The 14295-nt window shown below is 36.9% G+C and overlaps 1 protein-coding gene across 1 annotated transcript in view; it reads right to left on the bottom strand.

Moving 5' to 3' along the window:
• Positions 1-14295, bottom strand: part of USP31 (ubiquitin specific peptidase 31) — a 2233792-nt gene that overhangs the window by 485502 nt on the left and 1733995 nt on the right. Inside the window, exon 13 of the mRNA XM_044089819.1 lies at positions 3571-3796. Within this exon, the coding sequence (XP_043945754.1) occupies positions 3571-3796 (226 nt within the window). The remainder of the gene's footprint in view (positions 1-3570; positions 3797-14295) is intronic.

Genomic DNA, 14295 nt, shown 5'->3' with positions numbered 1-14295 from the left:
TCATCAGCAGCATTAGATTTGTCTTACAGTAGTCTCTGAAAATAGAAAGGTTTTGTGGTAATTCAGGTTTTATCCTCATAGTAATAAGCACTACCAAACGGTCAGATTTGACCTGTGACATGCTAACTGCAGGAGTTGAGCATGTGGTGGCTATAATGATAAGAACCAGTTCAATTATTTTTTTACCTGTATTTCAGACTTGAACCACTTAATCTAGGGAGTTGGAATTAATGATGTCCAGGAATCTTTGTGCTTATTTATTTCAGGTGCTGTATGTTTTCCTGTAAATGGAGAGATACTTGAAGTCTCCCAGGAGAATAATGTTAAACATGACAGCAACAGATGTTACTTTGCTTTGAAATACTTCATGAGCTGCAGCTGACAAGGAAGGGGTGCATTAGCTGGCTATGATATGGCAAGGAGTTCTAATTAACATGGGAAGTATATGGAAGAATCCAAGCTCACTGTCCTGGCTTATGACTCAGAAGTATGATGGCTTCTTAGGAATACAGGCATACTCCTTCCAGTAAACCTGTCATTTTCCACTTTGGGTTTCAAAGAGCGGTAGTCATTAAAACCCAGTAGCCATGCAGATGTCTATATTTTCAAGACTGAGGAATGCTTATAAGGAATACCTTTAAGTAGTGCGAGGAGTGTTTAAGCTCCCAGCATTAAGCAGTGCTACCTTTATATAGGTTTGAATCTGACTGGCTGTACAGGTTATTTGAGGACAATGATCTTGGCACTACAAGGAGGAAAACGTCCTGGACAATACATGGCAGCCATAAAGACAGACGTGAGGATATCCTAGCAAAGCTTATATATATATATATATATATATATATATATATATATATATATATATATATATATATATTGGATCCTTTTAGAATGAACCAAGTCAGTTATCTTTTGTTTGTATTGTAGTGTCACTCTTGACAATGGGAGGATGCTGCTCAGTACTAGTTTCACACCAGTTACAGAAGCATATTCTGCGACCTGCATCATGTCCCTCTTCATATATGAATGCAATGATCTTGTCATATGTACACTTACAGTGAAGGGACTTGAGGGTCCTAGTGACAATGATGATCCGGGCACCTGAAAGGCAGTAAACAGATACTTTGTCTTAGTTTGTTCTGGTTAGTGGTGCATTTCTGTGTCTATTTTCGAAGGACAGCAACACTGCATCAGCCAAGGCATATAGTTCAAATTGATTGATGAATACCACTGATTTGTAGTTTATTACTACTACAGTGGTTTTTATCATCTGCTGTACAACTTGTTTGTTTGAATTCTACGCATCACGTTATCAAACATTTCTCTTATACATTTTATGTAATGTATAATCAGCCTGTTTTTTCTTAATCTGCATAATAATTTAGCTACGTATACAGTAATTGTATTGTATTGTCTTTTTTTTTTCTGTGGAGCTTTTCTTCCTGGGCCTCCACTAAAAATAGATTCCCTGGACCCAATCAGATTTTCCTAGTAAATTAATTAATTAATTAAATTAATTAATTAAGTAATTCATTCATTTGTTCATTCATTCAGTAATCAGGCTCATTTTCAGAGTTGCCTGTTACTTGTACAGAAATATGGAATTTTTTTTCAAACATACAAGGACATTTGCACTTCAACAGTTTTCTTTGCAGGATACAACTGTTCTAAGCAGTACTGTCCTGAAAAATAAGGGATAGTCTGCATCATTATAAAACACCTAAATGAGTAGCCACTCGAATAAGCACTACTGCTGTGGATGTATGAAATGCAATTGCCATTGGAACAAACAAGAATGTGGCAACAACTTTGAAACAAAAATACTATTCCCTAGTCTGGGATCATTACACACAGCTTTATAAAACTAACTACACACCAAACTACTTAATATTTCACTGGTACAGAGGCTGAAAGTTTGAATCTGACTAGCCAGCATCTCAGAGTGAGTAAGTGTCATTGGGACACTCTAGTAATCTTATAGCCTAAGGCAGGGGACTGAAAATACAAAAGGACACATTGCAAGTGTATGTAAGCTCTTAGCACTTCCTATAAGAACCCACCCCCACTGAAGTTAGTGTAATCTGACCTGCAGCATGCTAATACTGGGACTTTCACACAACAAAAGGGTCATGACACTTCTACAGAAGTAGAAGATGAACAACTCCTCTAGGAAGGGAGTTGCAATTACAAATCCTACAGTGCCCCTTTAAGCACCTCCTACAGTTAGGAGTGGACATGGGCTTGGAGTGGCTGCATACATCCCATGTGACATGAAGAAACAGAGGTGCATCTTTGCATGATTAGTGTGACGTAGCAGATAAGCAGCTGTTTTTCTAAAGGAAAACAGCTTTAAAGTATTTAATCTTTTATATACCAGTTAAAAGAAATGTGCACTGTATAGATCTATAATTTTAACAACATGGAAAGGAGTAGCTACAAGGATTGTAAAGTAAAGTAAAAGACTAAAAGTGTGTCTTCATGATGAAGGAAATTAAAAGACAGAAAACATAATTGAATCTGACATAGCTACTGAGTGTTCACTGTTCATGGACTCATGCCAAGCAAAAATACTTCCAAGACCACTCACTTGGGTCTTATACTAACATGCAAAAGTGGATTTACAAAAGTGACCTGTACACGTATTTACCTAACAAAGCTCACGAGGGTATTAGACATTGGTAAATAATTGTTGGGTCTCCCCTGAAAAGTGACTAGTAGCCTAGTGGGACTAACCCAATCAACAAAGGATAAATAAAGTAAATAAATAAATACATTTGGCATTACAAATGCAAAGAAAAAACAAGTAATGGCAAAAACCCTTGTGAAGGCTAAAATACTGAGAAGGAAATGACAACAGGGCACCTAAAATGGTAACCATGTCAGGCACAGCAGCAGCAGTGTTTGACTGAACATGTAAAGAAAGGGCACAAAGTCACTGAATGGGCACTTCAACTTGGTTTTCTAAAAGCAAAACTGAACTATTTAAACCAACAAGGACTATCCTCAAAGAATAATTAAAAGACAGGTAGAGAAGGATATGCAGAGGTAAACAATAAGACTATGTTACACAGCCCAAAAGGAAATACAGGATTAAAAGATGTAGGCCATTCAACTATGATGGAGAAATACAGGCATAGAAAGACTGTCATCACAGATACAAACTTATCAAGGGAGAAATGGACTGCAAGCAATGTATTTCAATGTCACGTGAGAAGAAAAAGAAGAAAGGGGAGAAAATGGACAGAGATGGTCACTAGAAAGGAAGGGACTCAAAGTCAATTTTAGAAAAAAAATACTACAAAAAGTGGGCTAAGCCCTGGAATGTACCAGCAGCAGGAGTAGGAGAATTTACAGCAACTGTGAGGGATGGGTGCCCAAAGGTGACAGACAGGAAACTGGTGGTGTAAACAGAAGGGAGGGACAACTACAAAACTGCTACAAACTACAGGTCATCTTCCATCAGTACCTTGTGTGCTCATCCATACATGTGCAACATTTTTTTATTAACTCTAGTCAACATTAATTTTATGAAAATATTATAAAATTTCAGGTTTTTATAAAGACACTTACCAGTATAATGTCCTCCTTGCATTGTGCCATGGTGATTACACACGGCATACAGATCATACAGATAATCCTCGGGGTCCCTACCCATTCCATAGGGACGCCTCCATGGTGACCAATGAGAAGGCAGACTCCAGCTGCTTTGACTACGCTTGACAACATGAGGAGTCATGTCCAGACCCGTTAAGGGGAATTTTACTAAATTCTGCAGTTTTATTCTACGATCATTTACCTGTTCAAAACAAAAGAAACAGATATATAAACATAGAACAACAAATGGAATTTAGTGGTATAGCAGCAGAAATAGTCTTATTGGATCAAAACAAAAATCTACTTATTCCTTTAATGCTTAAAACAGTGATGGGGTTTATCACTCATAGCAAGTTAATACCTTCTTTGAAGCCTGCTCATCAGAACCACATAAGTAGAGCACTCTCAACATGAATAGAAATCAGCAAGAATCCTGCAGGGAGTCAAACAACTGCAACCAAACATTCACTTCCTTTCCTTCCAAGGGTTTAAGAAGGATTTAGCGATTTCTCATTTACAGACTTATTTAGAAGAGCCAAACATTCCAATGAAAACTTTCAGCGCATAACATGGCAGACACCTTAGAAATGGCTTACACAAACTGTCTGTGTATTTGCAGTTACATCCTGGACAAAACTATTGTTACAGCAAAGAAATATCCACTTGTCAGGATATAAGTTGGTCTCTCATTTTCTCAAAATCATCTACAGATTATCAGTCTGCCCTGCTCTGAGGGCTTTTCTTCACTTGCCTCTTCTATAAACTGTACAACATCTGCATTTCTGGCATGCGTGCAGATGCAAATAAAGGACGCATCAAAAAACAGTCAAGCATTTCCAGCTCCAACAGCAAGCAAGATGGCAGCAAAAATACTGCTCATTACCTGAAAAGTAATAATTCTGATCTTCAGAAGTTTATTTGTCATCACTCAAACCAGCTGATATTAGTATTCAGTATATCCATCCATCTTTAAACATTTGATACCTACTTTAGCCAATTCAAGCTCACAAACAGCTGCAGACCACTGCAAAATGCAATGGAATTAAGATAAGAAATCAGTCCTGGATGGGATGACATTATATCACAGGTATGTATTTATATCTATGCAATATGTAGCACTACAAATTCATTTAGGACGCATGTCTTTGGAATGCAGGAGGAAACTCTGAGAACCTGGTAAAAACCATGCAGGTACAGAGACGTCATGCAAACTATGCACAACAAGCTACTGAACTCTGTGTACCACTGTACAACACATAAGGAATATCCAAGATGGATAATATCTCTATTATTTTTCTTTCTTTTTTTTTTTTCTTTTTTTTTATGCTATCAAACTTTGAAAATCCTCTACCAAAGGCAATATCATGTAACCACCTCTGACTTTAAAAATGATGAAATGATTGCTAATAATAAGCGGGCACTTCCAGAAATTATGAAAGATGGACTCCTAGTATATAACTTTACCAAAGAAGCACATAAATCAGTCTTGTACTAAAGCAGCCCTGCAGTGTATGGTTTTGAACTTCAGTTTGCAGAGTGCTCAAGAAGAAAAAAAAATGAATGCAATGACATAGCAAAACAATGCGTTAATAAGCAAAATGAATTAATACGACTATATAAGAAGAAAAATCTATACTTCCCTGGAATACCAGAAGGGATTAAGGATATAGGCTAATTACTTGCCATTTCACTTGGGGCTGATGAGTTTTCAGACTCATTCCACTGCAAACACTTGTTGTGCCACAGTCTGACAGTCAAACAACAAGTGCAATGACTTTTTTCCAAAATATTTGTTACCTTGAGAAACACAGAAATATTATCCTAAAACATTTATTTCTGATAATGTTATGGAAATGACTTTATAAAGTAAGCTGCACATTAGGGTTAGAGGCAGAATTAGGGCTAGCATGCATTACTAGGATGGAGCAGGGAGGGGAAATCATAAAGGATTCCTGCCTCCCTGCCAGTGAACCTTGATGTAATCATTTTTAATTCATAGACAACACTACCACTGAGGTTTCTCACAAATGGGATCCTCTGCACAGAGGATGATCCCCCTGACTGAGCAACAAAGTCTTGACATAATCTGTTTGAAACAGATAATGCTAATTAACCATGTGCTCTCTCTCAGAAATACCACAGGCATGTGCTTTACACTGCCAAGTCATTCAGATAACACTCAGCTGGGGAAATCACTGTGGTTTATGGAATAAGTTAACACCATCAAAAGGCAACAGTTACTGATTAACACAAATGGAAGCAGAAACAGTGCAGGTAAATTCAATGAAGACACAGAGGCACTTTAAGTGCATGTATGTGTGTGTGGAAGTGTGTTTGGGTGTCTGTAGGGCCATGAATGAAGATAGAGGAGTCAGAATGTGTGTGCATGTGTGTGTTTGGCTGGGTTGAAGCACTAGGAGGGTTTACATTGGAAACCAGAGTTACTATGTGTGAACTAAAATGGACTGGAATGGACCACTTTACCTCAGATTATTATTAGCTGTTCTAATGTAGACAAACATCTTGAAGAAGAAATGGAATAGCCATTATAGTTCATAAAAAGGTCTCAAAGTTAGTACTCGAATATCCTAAAAATTATAAAATTATTTCAGACTACAAGCCATCCCATTCAACCTTACGGTGATATAAATTTATTCTCAAACTACTTATGCTGAAGAGTAGGAGGTTGCCCAGTTTTACGAGGTTCTGCAGCACCTTTTAGAAATACCCTCCCAAACACATTACAGTCAACTGTTATTCAACATACAATTGGAATAAGAAGCATGTTTGGCCTTGAATTGTGAAATGAAGCAGGACATCGATTAGTGATGCTTGGTCAATATCCTTCAGCAGTCACAGCAAACACTCTCTTGCAACAACGTAAGAGATGGCTTCACACATGAAAATCACCAGATGGGCATTACTAAAATCAAACTGACCATATCCTTTGCAGTCAGATGAGAGAATTCTATACAGTCAGTAAAAACAAGACCCGGATTTATCTGCGACTCAGAACATGAAATTCCTGCTGCAAAGTTAATGAAAATTGTCTAGGCCAGCGAGATATGAGCTCAGCAGTATTACAAATGAATATGTTGTTGTGCCTTTCGGCTTTTCCCGGTTAGGGGTCGCCACAGCGGAACTCCAGTCTGCTAATGATTGGTAGTTGATTTTTACGTGCCGAGTTACCAGCCCTGACGCACAACCTTCAACAAAGGTACGCCCATTCACGCATGTCTCCATGCAGAAGACGCTCTAGCTGAGAATCGAACCGGACAGCGTCTTACTGTGAGGCGACAACACTACCGCAGCACCACCACAGCGGTCTAAGAATAGATTTAAGAATTAGACATTGTGGACAAAGTAGCTAACGAACTATGCACAAAAGTTTGAAATATCATCTACGGAGTGGCAAAAATAATTCCAAATAGAAAGAAGATTAAAAAGGCAAAAATGTCTCTGATGGCTTTAGAAGTGGCTGAGGAAAGACTGAGATCAAGACAATGGAGATGGGGTTCAATACATAAAACTGAATGCAAAGTTTCATAGATAAAATCAAGAAGAGATAAGGATATGTAAATGAGCAGAGGAAAGAACTGGAAGAAGATAATAGATTGGGAAAGACAAGATATCTTTCCTAGAATATTACTGATTGTAGCATAGTGTGTGTGTGTGTGTGTGTGTGTGTGTGTGTGTGTGTGTGTGTGTGTGTGTGTTGTACCTTTAAGAAGAGTTTCAAGGACAGCATGTGCATATAAACAGCAAGCACATGCTAGCTTCAGTGCTATTTTGACAGTGCAGCCAGAGAGTGAGCATATATGAGCACAATTGCTAGTTTGTTTATAAAATTGTTAGTTTGTTTATAAGTTCATCTAAGTTAAAGTTATTAAGCCTCAGTCCTGATGTGTTTGTATATAATAAAGCTGCTTGAACAAAACCCACAGAAGTTCGTCTGTTTTATCCTGACCAGACGAGTGACACGGTGTCAGAACCAGGATTCCAGAGACTGCTTTTCAAAGCTAAGAGGTGCAGAGTTAACAGTGAGGGTAAACGAAGAGAACCGAGCACAAAAAAGGGCCAGAAACAAACCAAAGGTAATGAAAGCCTGCATGAATGATTTATTTATTAAAAAAGATAAAATGGAGATTACAAGGGCACAGAATGCATTATTAAGGAAGCGAGAGGCACAAAAAGTTTATTAATTAAACAAAATGTTTAAAATTAAGATATTTGATAAAAATAATTATCAGAAAAGCACATAAGGGGTTTGAAAAACGAGCATGTTTAGAGTAAAACGAGCACAAGAAAAGTATAATGGGCATGGAAAAAGATTAAAAGAGCAAAACGAATATAATAAAGGGCAAAAAGGGCACATTAAGCATAAATAAAGTAAGGCAACCGCATGTTTTTGGCAAAATACTGTGTTTTGACATAAACTACTATTTTGCATTGACTAAAGCTATTAAGGGCATAACTAGAGTTATCGAAGTATCTCAAAGTGTGCAAAAGTACTTACAGTGTGTGCTTATTACCGTGCATTTATTCTGAAGAGATTGTGTGCAAAGTGCAACTATTTCGTAGAGTGCAGTCAAAATACAGCCATTTCGAAAATTTTCTTGTGCTGGGTGTGTCTTTTTACAGAGTGTCACCATTACAGAGTGTTTCTTGAACTGTACAGAGTTATTTAGCAAAGTACAGCCATTTCAGGAAAGTGTGCTGTGTACTGTTTATTTGCAAAACTGCAATTAGTTCAAAATGTATTTTACTCTGAGCTTCTTCTGCCCAGTTTATTCCCACAGTGCAGTTATTTTGAAATGTTTCTTACACATTTAAGAGGTGCTTTCTTACAATATAGTGATTTCAAAAGTATTCTTGTGGTCAGAAGACTTATTTCACAATGTTCAGTTATTCCGAGAGGTTGTTGTGCTATTGGGCATAGTTACAAATACTGGCATAAATTTCTGGCATATGTATACATGTGCATGTTTGTACAGTTACAAGTGGATTTGGGTTGCACTGTCTTTTACTATAACTTGTTGGCATGGCAGATGGATTTCGAAAACCGTCATCACTTGTATCTGATCAGAATATTGCAGAGACTTGGGGAATATCTGAGCAAGACTACAATATTTTTATACAAGCAGCTTATTCTGACAAAGATGCACACACCAGGGCATTTATTTTGCTAAACTTAGCAGGGTCAGAGGCCACTGAAAGAGAATGTTCATTTGTGTATGCACGAGCAGTATATGAAGGAGAAGGGAAAAACCATCATATTGTTGTACAAGCCGAATCAAGGGAAGACCCCGAGTGTTTGAATTGCAAATTAAGGGAAATGTGCAACTCCCAAACAAATGTTACATTAGAAGCATTTGTTTTATACAAGATATCAAAAATCAGGAGAAAGTTTTGCAGCTTATTTTACTGACCTGAGGAGAAAAGCTAAAACATGTAGGTTTGTTGATTTAAAAGATGAGTTAATAAAGGGCAGGCTTGTGCGTGGTATTAATAGTGTTGCAATGAGAAAGATTTTGTTTCTTGATGGTGACAACGCTAAGCAAACCTAAAGAGATTTGTCAAATCCATGAAGTTATAGAAAGGCACACAAGTATGCTTGCAAGTGATAACAGCATGGTTTAAGCAGGCTCTGAAGCAAATGTAGGCAGCAAGCAACACATGGCTAGCAGAAGCAGGCTTAAGCACATGGCAGATGTAACCCTGTGAGTGTGGCAGGTAAAACCCATAGTTTTCCAGCAAGTTCTAAGACTAGTTCAATGAAAAGGACATGCTCAGTACAAGGGTGAGTCAGCAAAACCCAAATCAAGCTTTTTATTGCTAACTGTCACAACTGTGATGTCAATCATGAATCTAAAAGAGAAAAGTGCTTAGCATTTGATCAGCAATGCCACAAGTGTAAAAAAATTGAACCATTTTCAAAAGTTTTGTAAATCAAATAAACCTAACACAGTTATAAAGAAAGGTCACTCAAAAAAGCAAGCTGATCATATAGAGAATGAAATAATAAAATGAAGTAGATAACCAACACTGCTGGAAAATAAATGGCACTGAGCACTTATAAAGCAAAAAAAGTCAAACAACAATAAAACAGGCTCAGTGACAACCTCTGGCAGTTAATATCAGTTACCATAAAGATGTCTATTCAGACCAACTTCTATTCTTGCCACTCCGTTTAGAAAAAACGATTTGCTGGACCCTTAGATAAAATAAAGTTCTTTTATTCAACGATTACAAAACAGGTAAGCGCTTTCACCAAAGTGGCTTCTTTAGACCTCAATAATGTTACACAGATAAAAACGCGCTCTATTTATATATAAATCAATTAGCAAGAGACCAGGTTGAGTTCAGATCAAGAAAAAACAATAAATCCAAAGGCTAGGAAAAAGCGAAAACGTCCAGAATAGCTCACATAAAATTTTATTAGGTAAAAAAAATTATAAAATTGACATCAAGCGCTTTCGCCTGGATTAATACCAGGCTTCCTCAAGATAAACCATTTTCAGAAAATCAGAGTTTAAATACTTTCTGACCAAAGTCATGTGACTTAGCGTGGTAACAAATTACAACATGCAAATGAATTGTCAAAGCACCCATTAAAATCTCATTAAAATAAAACAGTAAAATAAAACAGGTAATCAAAAAAACTTACAAAAAAGTTACAAAAACATGTATATACTTGCAATACAATCTGTACTAGGAATAATTGAATGATTCTAAACAATTATCCTCAGGCTTCGTAAAATCCTAAAAAGATCTTTTAAATCCTTAAATGTTCCTAAAAAGTTTCCTTAAAAAGCTTCATGTATATCTTAATAACTGTTTTATAAATACTGTTGTAATTTTTTTTATATTGTCATATAAAAAAATATATTAAAAAAGGAAAAAGAATGTTAAAAATAGTTAAAAGATAGTTGAGTAAACTTTGCAAAATGGATAAAAAAATCCACCTAACTGCACGCTGTGAAAATGTAAAATCATAACTTGGCCCTCCTTAATTTTAAAACACTTGTGATACTAATACTATCATTCAGACCAGGGGGCTTAGTTGCATTCAATTTAAGCTGCGACAGCAATTCTTTGTACTCCATTCGGGCCTCCCAATCACCCCCTCTACCATCCTGCAGGACCTGCTCTAAGATTGTAAACTTAAGCTGCATATTAGGGTATACACCAAGATGCTTAAAAAAAGCATTGTTGTCCTTCTTCTTAGAAACATCATAAAGATGTTCATATATCCTTCTTCTAAGGGTTCACTCAGTTTTGCCCACATAAAAACTGGAGCATTGAGTGCAAAAACCTAAATAAACAACACCTTTAGTACCACAATTGTAATAATGTCAGCCCTAAATTTAAACCTCCTAGAGGGAATAAATAATGATGATGAAAAATTAATTATTTAAAAGCTAGCCTCCTGTTTTTAAGTGCTGGATTAATGGGAATCTTTTCATTCAAACCAGGATATAAATGTGCCTAGAGTTTGATTATCCATTTCGTTTCATTCATCTCAGTAAAATTCCTGACATCGCCACCTCTCAAACTAGGTGTGTTTATAAATATCACCATAAAAGTGTGTTTTGAGAGTGCATTGGTACCAGATTTGATGCGTATCTGGTACAAATGTTCTCTCACCCTGTCTCTAAGTCTCCTATCAGTTTTACCCACATAAAAAACAGAGCAGGAAGAACACATAGCAAGATAAACCACATGTTTGGTATTGCAGTCAGCTGTTACATCAAATCTATGTATTTGTAAAGTATTGGGATGTACAAAAATAATAGATTCAGAAATAAAAGAACAAAAATTACAACTAAATTTCTCACCTGACTTAGAGACGAAATTAATTTTTACATATGCATTTAAATGTTTTATATACAGTTGTTTCTATTTAGATGCTTTTGCATACTGAATGTGAGCATTTTATTGAACAACTAGTTTCTAGATAAGGTCCCTTGAGTTTTTAAGTCGCAAAGTTTTTTATGTATGTTTTAGTTAATTGATGTGATGTTTTCATTCTCCAATTAAGATGTTACAATCAAGAAGGTTAATTGATTTATATATAAACAGAGCGCATTTTTATCTGTGTAACATTATTGAGGTCTGAAGAAGCCACTTTAGTGAAAGCGCTTACCTGTCTGTAATCGTTGAATAAAAGAACTTTATTTTATCGAAGGGTCCAGCAAATTGTTTTTTCTAAATGGAGTTACAAGACTAGAAGTTGGTCTGAATAGACATCTTTATGGTAACTGATATTAACTGCCAGAGGTTGTCACTGAGCCTGTTTTATTGTTGTTTGATCATATAGAGAGCTGCTTTCTATGTAGATGGCATGTCAGTAATTGGGAAAAAAGTTGATGCTGTAAATTTATTGGCAAAGAAGAAAGTGTTTTGTACTGTCCAAATCAATGGTAAATCCACCAAGCTCAAAGAAGACACTAGTTCAAAATGTAATGTTATGTCAGCAGACACATTTGCTAAGGTGACAGCGGGTGAGCAACTTAATGTGGTCAGTTTTGTGAAACTTGTTGCTTATGGGGGTGAAGAAATTCAAACCGAAGGCTCAGTAATGCTTTCATGTTATTTGGCTAGGAACTGCTACAGCTTACTATTTTATGTAGTCCAAAGATCTGTGCAGTCATTATTGGGTCTCAGAGACAGTTTGAGAATGAATCTGTTTTCCTTTACCAAAGAAGTTCATCATATAAGCACATGTCCCAGTTCCAGCTTCAGTGATGCCATTTTCTCAGAGTATGCTGATGTTTTCGATGACAAGTCAGGCAAACTTCCAGTTGTGTATTCTATTACGTTAGACCCAGAGGTCAGTCCAGTGGTTAGACCAGCAAGAAAACTTCTGACTGCTATGTAGAATAAAGTCAAAGCTCAGCTGGATAAAATAGTGCAGCAAGGTGTAATTTGTCCTGTTACAGAACCAAATGAATGGGTGTCGTCCATGATAGCAGCCACAAAAAAGGCTTAAACGAAATCAGAATATGCACTGACTCAAGAGATTTGAACAAAGCATTAAAGTGACCCCATCATCCCATGCGTACAGTTGAAAGAGCTGCAGCACTAATACGAAATGCCACTGTTTTTTTCCGTCTTGGACGCAAAAAGTTCATTTTGGCAAGTGATGCTTGATTGTAAATCTTCACTACTGACTACTTTCAGTACCCCATTTGGAAGATATAGATTCCTCAGGATGCCATTTGGAATAAATTCTGCAAGTGAAGTCTTTCAGCATGAAATGGAGCAAAGTTTTTCAGGTTATCCTTGTGTCATAATAGTAAATGATTTTTTGGTTGGAGTCAATGGTGAAGCAGAGGAGGACAGGAACCTTAGGAGAGTTCTACAGAGCATGTGAAGTGAACTTAAAGCTCAATCTTCTGACGTGCAAATTCAGACTACCAGAAGTTACATATGTAGGTCATTTATTTACTAGCACTGGCTTGTGACCAGACCCGTCCAAGCAAGCAGTCATTCTAGAGATGCCAGCACCGTATAATATTCAAGCTCTACAATGTTTTCTTGGTATGGTCAACTATTTAGGCAAGTTTATACCAGACTTCAGTGAGCTGACAGCGCCTTTGAGACAGCTGACGTGCAGAAATGTTACATGGTCTTGGTTGGAAGAGCATCAGACAGCATTTGAAGACCTTAAGCAGAAAATTGCTACCCCACCTACGTTAAGGTACTATGATGTCAATAAACCAGTCACTCTTTCCTGTGATGCTTCAAAATTTGGTCTTGGCGCAGTTATTCTTCAAGGGAGCAGACCAGTAGCCTATGCATCTAGAACTCTTACCCAAACTGAAATGCAATATGCTCAAATTGAGAAAGAACTTTTGGCAATAGTATTTAAATGTACAAAGTTTCATGATTATATTTATGGTTGAGTATTCAGATTGAAACTGAACAACCTCTAGTCAATATTTTAAAGAAGCCTATGCATTCAGCTCCAACGAGTTTACAAAGAATGATGCTCAGACTGCAAAAGTACAACTTTAAAATGGTCTATACAAAAGGAAAACTTATTTACCTGGCTGATACCTTATCCAGATCACCCAGAAATACAATGGAACAGCTTAATGCAGAGAATTTTGACTTTGATGTCATGGAAGTGCATAATTTTTCTACCACGAGACTTGATGAGTTGAGAGATCATACAAAGACTGATCCAATTTTGCAAGAGCTCAACCTCTGCTTTAATGTTGGATGGCAGTCAAAGCAATCTAGTGTACCACCTGAAGTGCAAACTTATTTTCCTTACAGAAATGAGATGTTGATGGAAGATGGCATTATTTTCAAAGGTCCTAAAATTGTTGTTCTCGCTTCCCTATAATGTGACTATATCCAGATTTTGCATCGTGGTCACCCAGGTTCCGAATCTACCAAAAGAAAGGTGACAGGACTAGTATTTTGGCCTTCTCTAGCAAAAGATATTGATACAGTACTTTCTTCTTGTTCAGTATGCAGTAATACTAAGCTGAAGTGGGTCTTTTTGCAAATGCGGTTAAGGCAAGTTCCTGAACTACCTTGGTCAACAGTACCCACTGATATATTCAAGTGGAACAGTCAGTATTACTTAGTGTTGGTAGACTCTTATTCAGACTGGTTTGAGATCGATTTATTACCTAACCTAACATCCACTGCTGTTATCACCAAGTTGAAACATCACTTCTCAGTCCA

Source organism: Protopterus annectens, chromosome 12.part0, assembly GCF_019279795.1.
Source record: "Protopterus annectens isolate FY-2018-M chromosome 12.part0, PAN1.0, whole genome shotgun sequence".
Taxonomy (NCBI): domain Eukaryota; kingdom Metazoa; phylum Chordata; order Ceratodontiformes; family Protopteridae; genus Protopterus; species Protopterus annectens.
The sequence above is the reverse complement of the archived record's forward strand: the minus strand, read 5'-3'. Positions and strand labels throughout refer to the sequence as shown.